General features: G+C 40.4%; 1 protein-coding gene across 1 annotated transcript in view; it reads left to right on the top strand.

The window, feature by feature from the left end:
* The window catches only part of syngap1b (synaptic Ras GTPase activating protein 1b), a 94879-nt gene extending 89008 nt beyond the window's left edge, over nucleotides 1-5871 (top strand). The window contains exons 20-21 of the mRNA XM_070835208.1: nucleotides 5491-5557; nucleotides 5618-5871. Coding sequence (XP_070691309.1) covers nucleotides 5491-5557; nucleotides 5618-5871 — 321 coding nt within the window. The remainder of the gene's footprint in view (nucleotides 1-5490; nucleotides 5558-5617) is intronic.
* The last annotated feature ends 6767 nt before the right edge of the window (nucleotides 5872-12638 follow it).

The raw sequence follows: 12638 nt of genomic DNA, 5'->3' as shown, positions 1-12638 counted from the left end.
AGCGTTCATCGACTAGTCAACTTCCACGGCCCCTGCTATTTCTGAAAACGTCAACAAAACGCGACAACTCATGAACTCAGAGCGCTTCCGAAATCCTGAATACCACAAGAGGGGGACTCTTATATTGTGGCACCACATGTTAGGTAACGTTGAGTAGAACGACTTAGATACAAATTTGAAATGGTAATAGTGGGGAGAAAAACTGTGGCTCCTCCTACTTTACAACTATTAATTTTCTTTGGGACACAAGGAAGCGTTGTTGGTTAGGTAGGTGCTACAGGACTGACCTGGGGTATGAGAGTACTCTATGAAAATGAGGGCAAACTTTGCCTTCAATTTGCCAATTGATTTGCCAAAGACGGGATAGGGTAGGGAGATTTTGTCTTAACAAATATCTGTAGAGGAGGAGTGCAGGGATTCTGTGATTTTATATGATAATTTTCCCCAAGGTTAAAAAAGTGCTGCTGGACACAAAGTCACATAAATTGTTGGGGAGAGGGATTGCTTTTTCACACAATGCAATCTATCTACACTTGGAAGCAGTGACTCCAAAGCGCCGAGTGTAAATTGGCAGAGCCTTTTTCAAGGCTAGGGAGTTAAAGCGCAGGTGTTGCTAATAACATTAATAATGGCTCTGTTATATTCAAGCGTCCCACTAAGCCCTCACAGTGTGATGGTGAGCTTGCATGCACAATACAAGGACCCTGCCTCACAACAGCTGAGGTTACCGGTGAATGGAATTCAGTCAACATTCAATTGATCATTTACACCTGAGCTTTTCTTCCTGTGGCATGTCAAAATATCTTCTCTGAAAGGCAGATTTGGTTCATACAGTTATAGTAGTCCTGCCCACCACGAGTCAGATATGTTGTTTGGTTAAGAACAACCAGGCAGTATAAAGGTCTATACATACTCCGCAAGAACAGAGAAATTTGTTCTTTTTCTCGAGGTGGCAAGAACAAGACCAAAGTTCGTTCTAGCCAGGGCATTTCATACTTCCTCACCGCCATCGGCCAGCTGATCTTCAAAACTGTCCATTGGTGTAGAACCTTCTGCGTCAGCGGAAAAGCAGGAATGACAACATTTCCGCTTTTCTGCATTAACCACGCCCACTTCAAATTTCTGACCAATCACATAATAGTTCTCGAACACCACACAAGAAAAAAAGTTCTGCCCAGATGATGTGTCGAGAACAGGCTGCGAGAACTGCCAAACCAGGGCTATGAGAAAAGAATGACGTCATTTTTTTCTCTCAGCCCTGGGAGAGAGAACAAATTTCTCTGTTCTTGCGGAGTATGTACAGGCCTTTAGTGTAGCAAGTGTTAGTCCTGCTCCCACCACACAGTAAGTCAGCTTCCCCATGTTTAGAGTGTTTTCTCACAAGGAGCAGCATTTAACTAAAGATCTGTAGTAATAAATTGAGGACAAATGGTTTGGACTGAAGTGTAACCATTCATTTGTCTGCAGTTTTAAAGTGTCTTCTTGTCTGACAAATGACAAAAAGTTTCATTTTTGCACAGTGCAATTGGCATTGTATGAATTAAGCATCCTTTTCTTCTTTTTCCACACAAAAAGAAACATTTTCTTTTTGCCAGACAGGAAGAGGTGGTAACCTGCTATGGTTTTGTTGTCTCCCTCCCAACATAATAGCGTGCTTTCTTGTATCCACTTGGAATATTCTGTGACAGACCTTGAATAGGGAGTTAATTTTATTTCAATTATTTGAGATGAAACAGATTGCCTTGTCACTTTATGTTGACCAATCAGCATATTACACGCCTTTACAGAAATATATAGAAGCAATACAGTTGCTTAGCAGTAGTTTAGAGCTTTCTAATGTCTTTTCAAAAAATACTACACATCAAATGTTTTGTGTGTAACTGTTGCAGCCCTCTTCCAATGAAAATGTCATTGCTTGTTCACACACCCAATTCAGTCATGACCAGCAATCCACGGACATACATGCCAACATTATTATTTGCAAATGATTTTCATGTCATAGACGGAGAGCTTCCTGTAACTCTTTGCATTGGGTAAGTCGTTGAAATGCAGAGAAATACAAAATAATCAATGATACCATTGATTCTTAAGCTCCACTATTTTCAGATGTTGGCATTTGCAAGTATTCAACACACACTTTCATCACATTTAATAGTCACCTCATGTTTTCACTTGTTCTTGATTAACTTTGAATATAATTTTCCTTGTCAACAAGTCACCTGTATAACCACTGAAGGATTAGGGTTGGCAGACAGGATTCGCAGCATTACTGTTACACACACACTCACTTCAAACAGGATGCAGCTTCCCTCTGGTTCTTGCACAATGACAAGGCAGAAGTGAAATAATAAACAGACATGATTTTTAGATAATTTTGAATGCACAACTGTTACTTTCTGCCGAGCAGCCACACAAAAGAAAAATCCAAATTAAAAGAAAATGCACACAATCACCTGTTATATGGTTCCATAGACTTCTTGTCCTGATATGTGATCAAGAAATACGACATGATATGTTACATTTTGGGCCTGTTTACTAGTAAAACACTAGAAAAACAAGCCCAAACATGGATTACTGTCCATTCTTGGTCACTAAACTGCCTGAAAGTCTCTGGAATATTGTGTGAATTTTTTTTTTATTATCGATTTTTTTTCCCCCTTCATACACACAACTTATTTTAAACCGCTGTGTTCTCCTACACACATGAACTCACATTTCCATTCAGTTTTTCATCCCTCCCGGCCAGCACGCCCTCAGACAGACAACAGGAATTTTGGGAAATCTCCGTATCTGACCCAGTCCTTCCCTGAAGAACACTGATTAATGTGTTTTTTCATGTGTTTTCTGTGTCTTCCAGTGAGTCTGTCTTTCGGATATTTCTGTGACTGTGTTTATTGTTTTGGCACCTGGGCACATTATTTGGTTGAATGGTGGCGTAGGCCAGCTGTTACGGTGCGTCTGATGACGTGTGACGTGCATAAGTCTGTTTTTTGTTGTTGTTGTTGTTGTTGTTGTTGTTTTGTGTCCGAGTTAGAGCTCCTCAACTGGCGAGCTAGTCATTTTACGCCACACAGGGGTTCTACTGATTTCACAACGTCCGTATATAAGTAAATAAAACCAACACTTACAGCAGGTTTTTATTTCAAGTGTGGAGGTGAGAAAGATTTGACAGTTTGCTCTAGTCAGCCATGATTCAAATTGATTGGAGATTGGAGGAGATGGGTAAGAGCCTGTGTGTACGACACTCTATCTGCATCATTACTACACACCAAACATTTCAGCACTCCACTAAGTGTTTTGTGTTTCTGTCTCCAGTCCAACAATTTTCATTAGCATAAAACACACTCTCACACCAAGCTGTAATTGAATGCGCCAAGTAATCAGACACTACAGCCCACAGTGAGAGTGAAGAAAGTTTGGTAAGTTAAAAAGGATGTCAGTCAACATTTTGCCATGTCTTTTGATTTCTTGAGTTTAATAGACATGTGTATTGGTCTACACATGGATATTAAACGGCACCGTCACGGTCGTGTTTGAGAGTAATGAAACAAGTGTTAGTGGAGTCATGTTACTGGCATCCTGTAACTGTCTGTAACCATACATGTTAGTCGATACTGTAGCTGCTCACAGCACCAGTTAGCGGCTGAAAATGTTTTCATTCATTTTGGTTCTGATTGAGAAGAGAAAAGGCCCGCTAATTCACATCAAATTTTGGGGTAATTTTTTTTTTTTTTTTGTTGTTGTTCTTCTTTCCACTTTTTTTCTTTTTCTAAGTGAAATGGAAACACCTTCCACTCACAATGGACACACCCATCAGATACAGCTTATCCAGTGATAATTTGCTTTCGATGCTTTTGATTCATTTTCTCTACTGGATGCAGACCAAACTATCCCTCCTACTTCCTGTCTCTCCCCTCTACAGCACATCATTTCATTCATGTTACAGTGTTTCATACTTCTTGTATGTGAGCATTAACGTGGTGTTTAATGCCACACATACAGTATTTTCCAGTGTTTGACAAAGTACGAACTTGAGATAAACTATTGCACATATTTCCAATCTCTGCACTCGTTTCCCATTTTCACTTAATCAGAGTCTCTGTAATTATGTCTAGACACCACACAGCAAATGTGCCAGGCAAGATAAATCAAGTGCAATTATTTCAAGAGGTTCTAGCCAGGTCTGATGGTAAAACTGTGATTTTCAGCTTTCAAAAAATGCTCTTGTATTCAAATCATCAAGCACCTTTATGAATAGAGTCCTCATAGTTGTCTATTGGCACAATAACTCAATTGTTTTCTCTCCCCACTGCTCCTACACAGATGTCAGTGAACAAGACTGGGAGTGAAGCCTTGCAAACAGACCTTGATTTAAGCTAATAATGAAACTAGTATTGCATTGCTGTTATTCTGCACCAATGTAAGTAAAAAAAAAAAAAAAAAAAAGATGGCAAAACCAAACTTTGACTTAATCACTGATCAAAAGCTCCAACCCAGAATGAACACCCATGCAGCAACTCGTTGCTACGTGATCTATGGGTTTGGGTTGGACGTTTTGGTCGGTGAATTTGACAGAGGTTTGGATTTCCTGCCAGGTCATAGGATGCACCCTTATCTTGCTTTTTTTTTTAATTAAACTTGGCTCTGAGCTCTTTGTGGCTTGACGTTTCTTTGCATGTTTGTAGTAAGAGGCTGATGCTACAGTATGTGCTGTTAAGATACTTTTGGAAGCCATATAATTGTAGAGTTCTCCTATAGTCTTTTAAGGTAAAGTACTTTGAACTGCTCGAGCTCGCACATTTACTGTACATAGAAACGTAGTCGTTATTGAACATGATTTGTACTCATTGGCAAAGAATGACTCACTTGACTTCCTGACTTTTCCCGACACCCGACAAACACCCCTTTGCCACTCATCCCAAGAGGATCAGGAACCTATGACCTCCAGAATTTTAATTCCCCTTCATCCCTTCTTTCCCTGTGTCCCTTTTCCTGTGCTGCCATATCTATTGGTGTGCGTCATGCATCAACTTCGTGACTCATTTGGCTCTCTCTCTCCTCTCCTCTCTGTCTCTCTCCTTCTTTCTGTGTGTTTCTTCCAATCCCCTTATCACTCGTCTTATTTTCTACTTCCTCTTTAATTTGCCTCTGCCATTGCTTTTACATGTACTCATTCCAACCGGTTCTTTGTATTTGTCAATATTGATGTTTTCCACTTCCACCCAATGCAATCGCACCCTTCTCTGGTGATTTTCCCTCCTTGTCCTCTTCCCATCTGTATCTCACTATTCTTACTCCCTCCCACTCTCTCACACCTCTTCAACATGTGATTCTTTTTTTCCTTTACATGTCACGTTATCTGCCTTGATTGGACATCTCCTCTACAACTCCTCACACCCCTCCCATCGTTCATTGAATGGCCTCTCTCCTTCGATCATCTCTCCCTGCTCCCACTCCTCTTTCCCCTCCCCTCTCTCTCTATCTCGCTAGGAGGACCAGCTTTCCTCCCTGGGTTCAGCAGACCCCGGTGTGAAAACTGAAGGTGGAGGGGGAGGTGGTGGAGGCCGAGGAGGAGGAGGACAAGATGGAGGAGGAGGAGGAGGAGGAGGAGTTGGAGCGGTAACCAGCGATCAAGTCCTCAGAGCCTCATCCTCGGGCATTTCCTCTGACAGCTCGCCCCACAATGGAGTCCTCCCCCAAACTGTAGACCCTCCCTCTCTACCCACTCTGCATCAGCATCCTAATCACAATGGAGAGCTCCGTGGCAACCAAACATCCTCCCCCATGACAACCCCACAGGCAACTGGAACCACTGCAACAGCAACTACAGGCATAGCAGAAGAAGGGGGAGTAGGTCAAACACAACACTGAGCCAAATCAGAGAGAGAGGACACAAAGGATAACACTGTCCCCGTCTTTCTCGTTTAGCAAGACAATGCTTTGAAAAGAATTCGCCGTAGATATCCCTTATTCCCTGGGCAAGAGAGAGAAGAAAAGTGTGCGGGAGACGAGTAGTAATCATACAGCTATTGTACAGTGCATAACACGTGAACACACAACACAAAGGGCTCTTCAATGGACACTTGTTCTCTTGATGCTCACACGGAGCTTCAGTTAGTATCAGTCTTGCAGGACAAGATAATGATACCTTACATCATACTGTTTGAATCGGTCAAACAAAGAATTTGACGTACGTACCAAGCCGATACGTGAACACCTCCTCTGTGCACTCAGTGCCCGTCTGTGGCTTCATGAGGAATCAATACATGTAAAGAGGAAGCACTATAGAATGTCTTGCACCCCAAAGACTTCATAGTAGCCATTAGCAAGTGCTATAAGGGAGCTTATAGTAACCCTTGACTTGATTAAATATACCTATCCTGAACCACCAGGCTGCAAATTGTTTAGGCAGAGATGTGGTGATGTAGTCTGGCTTTCTTAGTGCCTTTGAGTGTTTTTCAACAGGGTTCTCCAATAGAGATCTGATACAGAATCCAAGTTAGCTTTTGCAAGTAAGAGATCTGTGGGCTGAAAACAGAGATTCAAAGACACAAGAGCAAGCGCCGTAGAGGTTTTGAGTGACGGAAGATATTTTTTTGGGAACTCTTCTTTTTTTTTTTTTTCAATCTAAGGGACTTCTTGTTTTTTGGACTGAGCTCATGCAATTTTTCTCTTCTCAATCTCAGAACCGATATGTGATAAACTGGTGCTAAACAGAAACAAATGGTGCCATTTTCCAAGTCGAATGTCTGTGTCTGCCATAGCACTGCCTCTTTCATGATTCACTCACTGTCTTTTCTCTGTCTCTCTCTCTCTCTCTCTCCCTTTCCTGCGGTTTGTCTTTGACAGGATGTTTTTTTTTTCCCACAATATGTTTTGTATGTGTCTTTTGTCTTTGTCCTTTGTGCATCCTGTTGTTGTTCTTATGTCTAACGGGGGTGTTGGGGTTTCCATATCTGTGTTTTAGAAGCACCCTCCTCCAATCTCTGCTTTTATTTACCATTAATAAAAGCAGCTCCCCAGCTATAAATTTGACGGATCATCTATTGAACGGGTGATTTCAAAATTCGTGGAGACTGAGCCTCAAAGTGCTACTTTCAGTTTTACACAGAGCTCTAATAATCTTAAGACTGAATGAAATGGATGAATGGAGCTTATTCCCAGTTTTAAAGGTACTTTTTCTTTCAGTTAAAAAGTGTTGGTCCATTGTGTTCAGGTACAGAAGATGAAGTGGTGCCATCATTTTCTATTCAGAAAAGCATTTTTAATCAGTTTTCACTTTCAATTTTCACCAAAACTTATTTTCTAAGTGGATGATCAAGTACTGATGACACATTAGTAATTGTCCCCTTATGCTTTTCGTTTGAGGCACATTTTTACCACATTTTATTCCAGTAAACTTTGCCAGTGTGACACGATAACAAGGATCATCTTGTTCCAAATATGTGTGAAAAGACCATTACAACCATCTAGGTTTGCTAAGCTGCCATCAAGTGCCTAGGATAGATATATTGAGCATCCTTCGGCCAGTAGACTAGCCAGTCATCGACCAAACGCACATCATAAAGCCTTGCTTAAGACAATAAGAATATATCACACCCGTGATACTTAAAAAGAATCAGTAATGTCATACTTCTGTGTGTAGTTTTCATGATTTGAAGTTTCATTTCAAAATGAAAAGAGTGGCATCTTTCTCAGAAAACGTTTGACAACAGCATTAAAACAAATTAAAAGATGTTTAGAGTGAACCGATTGGTTTACCGTACTTTTTAAATGAAGTATTTTTGAAATGAACTCTTCAGCTTCTCATGTGTCAAATGCTGAAAACACGAGTCTTTGAAATGTTTGTAATGTGTATCCATATTCCTTCATTCTGTGTATGAACTGTCTGTTGTAAGGTTTGTCTGGATGTGGATTTGTTTTTCTTGTGTCTGTAGCCTCACACACTGGTGTCGCTCTGCAACAACTCAGCTTGTTTAAACGTGCAGGTTGAACCAAGAGGAGTTGAAGAGTTTCACATCAGCTTGGTGTTAGCCATTTTTCTCTTCAGAGAGAACAAATCACTTACTTTGCAACGTCAAAGGTCAACACGGCCAATTCTAGTACTCTGTAGGCCAGTGCTAGTGGATCAGCTCATACTTTCAGTGAATGTGTAACTATTGAACCACCAAATGTTAATAACGCTAGCAGTCTTACGCAGGGAAAGATTGTCTTCTATTTAGACAGCTTGTAGGGCTACTTTTTTTCTTGTGAAATTACGTGTGTGTGTGTGTGAAGAATGTTGGATTTAAAATCGGTCTAGGTTTGAACATCAAGTGTTCTTTTCAGAAATGTGAGATAATCCGTGATTGAGAAACGAACATTGCTGTGAAAATACCTCAGTGACTCAGGTAAACAAGCAGTTGCCTCAGAGCTGAACACAAAAAAAAAAAAAAAAAAACTATAGAAAAGAGATGAGTCCAGCTTTGGAAAGACTGCCACCGTGCAGATACTCGGTCTCTAGCTATGCTTCAATAGCACCTGATCAAGCACCCTCCCCCGTTTCTTCTCTCTCTCTGTCTCCCCTTTTTCTCTCCCCCTAGCCACTCTCAAAGCTTCATGGAGGACAATGTGGAACCTAATTGGCTGATGCACCATCGGCAGTCCACAGGGTGGCATGGCCAAATGTCCAGAGCCCTCTCTCGTGACGCGATTGGCTGACAAAGGGAGAACTTGGGGCATTGGTCCCATTCTCTTTGCTCAAAGGATGGTGCAGAGCCCCAGCGGACCATGTAAGGACCTGCTGGGTGTTTTTTTTTTTTTTTTTTTTTTTTTAACTTTACTTGGGCCCTCTCTCTCTGATTTGATGACAGGATTTTTTCATGTGTCTGACGCCTCTTGCTTGGATCTACAGTACATTTAATTTTTAAAAGGTGGGCTGGACACATAATGGCTTTGTTAGCCTGCCGAGCATGCAAAGAACAGCTATGCAGTCTGATCAATCAGCAGGACGGAGGAACACAAAGGCCAAGGAAGGCGTGATGCTCAAAAAGAGAGAGAGAGGGGGGAGGTGTATTGTGGGTAAGATGTATTTCAAAGGTGCTTGACTTCTCTTACAATGTCAGTCAAAGCTGATTTACTTTCAGAGCATTTATTTCCCTCTATCTCTCTCTCTTATAGTCTTTTCCAATTACCCTTTGATTCCTCTTCATCTATTCACTCTTTATCTATCTAGGAAAGCATTATTTAATCACTTCATTTTTACTCCATTTTAAACACACTTGATCTCTTTCTCGATCCTTAGTTTTTAGCTCTTCCGTTCCGATCTCTTTCAGACTTTGATTTTAAAGGAAACTAAATATGCACAGCCTAATACAACAAGTGAAACTGCTTCAGAACAAAACTCTTGCTTCAATGAAGACTCTGGAAAAAATAAAAACGGACAGAATGTTATTATTTATATTTCTATGATACTGCTTATTCTTACAATAGTATAGGAAAAAAACTCATCATCAGAAATCTTCCGGAGCAGATATTTATTTCTTGATATAGATAGATGCCTCTATCTAATGGAAGTTCATAACTAATCCATTTTATATGAACCAAGTTTTCTTACTAAGACAATCTTGTGGAGAGAACCGTTGCCCTGCAGGACTGTGACTAGAGGGACAAACTTGTATTTTACCTACTCCCCTAACAGCAGTTTGCACGTTGCTGTGACCTGTGCCCGCCTTCTCCTTTAGTTCTAATCATTCAAAACAAAAAAGTGGAAAAAGTGGACGGATGTTTCTCGCCCAACAATCGCCATGGAGCTCTCCATTTACGGACGATGTGAAAGTATTTGGATGAGGACATTCTTACAGCTATTGTTTTGTACTCCACGTCGACTATCTGTCTGTAGAGTTTTAACCGAGCAGAGGATGAACTCTTGGTTTCAGTGTGGCCACATTTCTGCAGTCAAATCGCGGTAAAACTCCCCATTTATTTCTACGGATGGACTCCACTGACACCAGTCTGAGTTGAAATCCCTGCCATTTCCACTTCTGACTGAAACAGAGAGAGATATGTTAGAGGTCCTGCTGAAACGAGTGAATGTGTTTGTATATAAGTGTGTGTACTGGCTAAATCTTTGTGTATATACTGGATAAATGTGTATATATGGTATGTCTATGTGTATATACAGTTTGTTTGTACATGCAGAGTGTACAGTTATTTTTTCCTCTAATGTTTCTCTCTCTTTCTATGAATAGGTCTTCTCAAGTTACCAATACTGAGGCATGGAAAGGTTTTTAAATGTCCTGAGCTATCAGAGGCACTTTCTGTGCAGACTTAGAATATCAGCAAGGTCTGTCACCGACGGCTGCATTCTTGAAGCTCTCATACAAGAAGTAACTCACGTAATCTTAAGCTTGCACTCATTTTCTGACCAACTAAAAAGCTTTTCTAAGTAGATTTGGGTGACCAAGCAATGTTTGTACATATATAGACTAAGACAATTTTTCCAGAAACCACCATCTGCATTTCTTTGGAAATTCTCGACCTGTTTTGAGTTCTTGCGTATCTGACTTTCACTTTAGGTTCCTATGGTATATGTTTGCAATGGTTGTCATTCAGAGTTATATATTTATTCCGACAACCCTTATATATTTCTTGAAATTTTGTTCCCCAAATTCTGCCTCTCATGGAGCCTTCTAACCTTTTGTTAAGATTCGGTTAGACAGGCGAATACCATGAAAGTAAACTGTCATTACTTAACATTGCTTGTTTTGTATAGGTCCTTACTAAATAAGTGTGCCTCCCCCTTATACTCTTACTAACCTTAGATCCATTAACTCCGCTGGTCACTCATCTTCATAACCCTTGACAAGCCATAGCCCCCCTCCCCCCAAAACCCCTCTATTGTTGTTTTGACAGGACAGACATTTGGGGATTTTGTGTATATTAATGGAAGAGTGGTGTTGAAGAGTGTATTGCAGTTGTATATGGATTTGTTATGAATGTGGATATTCTGATCATTGAATTATTATTGTAATAATGATAATAATTATTGCCACTTTTGTTGATTAATTCCTTTGATGCGGTTGATGAAGATGCCATTGTCCTTTTTTTTTTCTTTTGGAATACACCGGAATTTATATTTTTCGGGTGGGTGAATCTGGAGATAGAAATACGTAAATAAATTAATAAATAAACAAATAATTAAATTCTTAATCACGTGTGAACGTGTGTTCTGTGTCTTAATGCACTAACTTAGGCTTTTCTCAATTTCTCTAAGGATCAGTCCGGTCATATTTTTCTTATTGTCGACAAATGTGAAGAGCAGCATTGTTGTCCACAAACTATTAAAAACACATCTATGTACTGTTGCACTGGGTAACATTGGGTTCCATTATTACCATGAACACACACACTGTAGTTTATCTTGACTCAGTCCCACATACACTCTCTTGCTGCCATAAATAGTCACTAGAGGACCAAATGTGTATCAATCCGCATCTGAAAATAGTCCCAACAAGTGCAATAATGTTTATTCCCATTTGAGTAATGTTAGCTAAAACTACAGTGCCCAGATGTTTGAGGAAATCACTGAGCCTCTTTAAAAGATAAAAGAATATGTTTTTATGTTTTTAAGGATTCACTAGGAAGAAATGGACTCGAGAGCGAGCGCCACAGACAGACCAGAGAAGCGCTCAGACGAGACATCATTGGCTTTGCTGACAATGACTAAAATGTGGACTGCAGCCAGCTTTATCCTTGAAATGGTAGGAAACATGGCTAACTTTGTCTGGGGATAGTGTTTGATCCCTTCCAGGTAGCCTGGGACAACTGTTAACAAGTATTTTCATCATCTGTCAAATATTTTCCAGATTAATTGTTTCGTCTATAAATTACCCAAAAATAGAGAAAAATGAAACGTCCTAGAACCCAAAGACACATCTTTAAATTGCTCGTTTAATCCAATAAATAGTCTGAAACGTCACAATGTTTTATTAACAGTCATGTTAAACAAAGAGAGGCAGAAAACCCTCACATCTGAGAAGGCAGTGGTAGCAAACACTGGACACTTTTGCTTGATGATTGACACAAATGACTACTTGATTATCAAAAATCACTGTCAATTAGCCTACAGTCGATCAGCTGATCTAAGTAACTGTTTCAGCACTGGACTGTACTGTGCGTATTAACTCACAGCATGCACGCTGTGTGAACAAGATTATGAACTGTAAAGGAAGGAAATCCTCTATCAAGTCAAAAATTCTAGCCTTTATATGTGAATACTAACTGAAACAAAGGTAAGATTATTGGTCTAATCTGACGAATGTACCTTTCCTCCAATCTTTGCTGTACAAAGGTGTTTTTTCTTGATTTACAGGCACTCGTATTTTATGTCTGGATATGTGTTTAGATCGCAGGTAGGTTTCTGCAGCTTGTGGTTGCATCACAGCGCCCAGCCATCTGGGTCATCTGCACTTTTCCTGCGTCTCAGGCCGGTGATTCTTGTCTTGGTGAGCAGCGCAGATAATTTCCTCGCACTCTCTCCAGCTGAGGTGCTGAGAGCGTGGAAGGCAGGCAGGATCTGGGAACTAAGGGCTCGACTGAATATAGCAAGCTTGTAATTATCATCCTCCTACACTTAATCGCCTGCAGTTCCTAAGTGG

The sequence above is a fragment of the Pempheris klunzingeri genome, chromosome 8, assembly GCF_042242105.1.
Source record: "Pempheris klunzingeri isolate RE-2024b chromosome 8, fPemKlu1.hap1, whole genome shotgun sequence".
Taxonomy (NCBI): domain Eukaryota; kingdom Metazoa; phylum Chordata; class Actinopteri; order Acropomatiformes; family Pempheridae; genus Pempheris; species Pempheris klunzingeri.
Note: the sequence above shows the minus strand (reverse complement) of the source record. Positions and strands in the feature narration are given on the sequence as shown.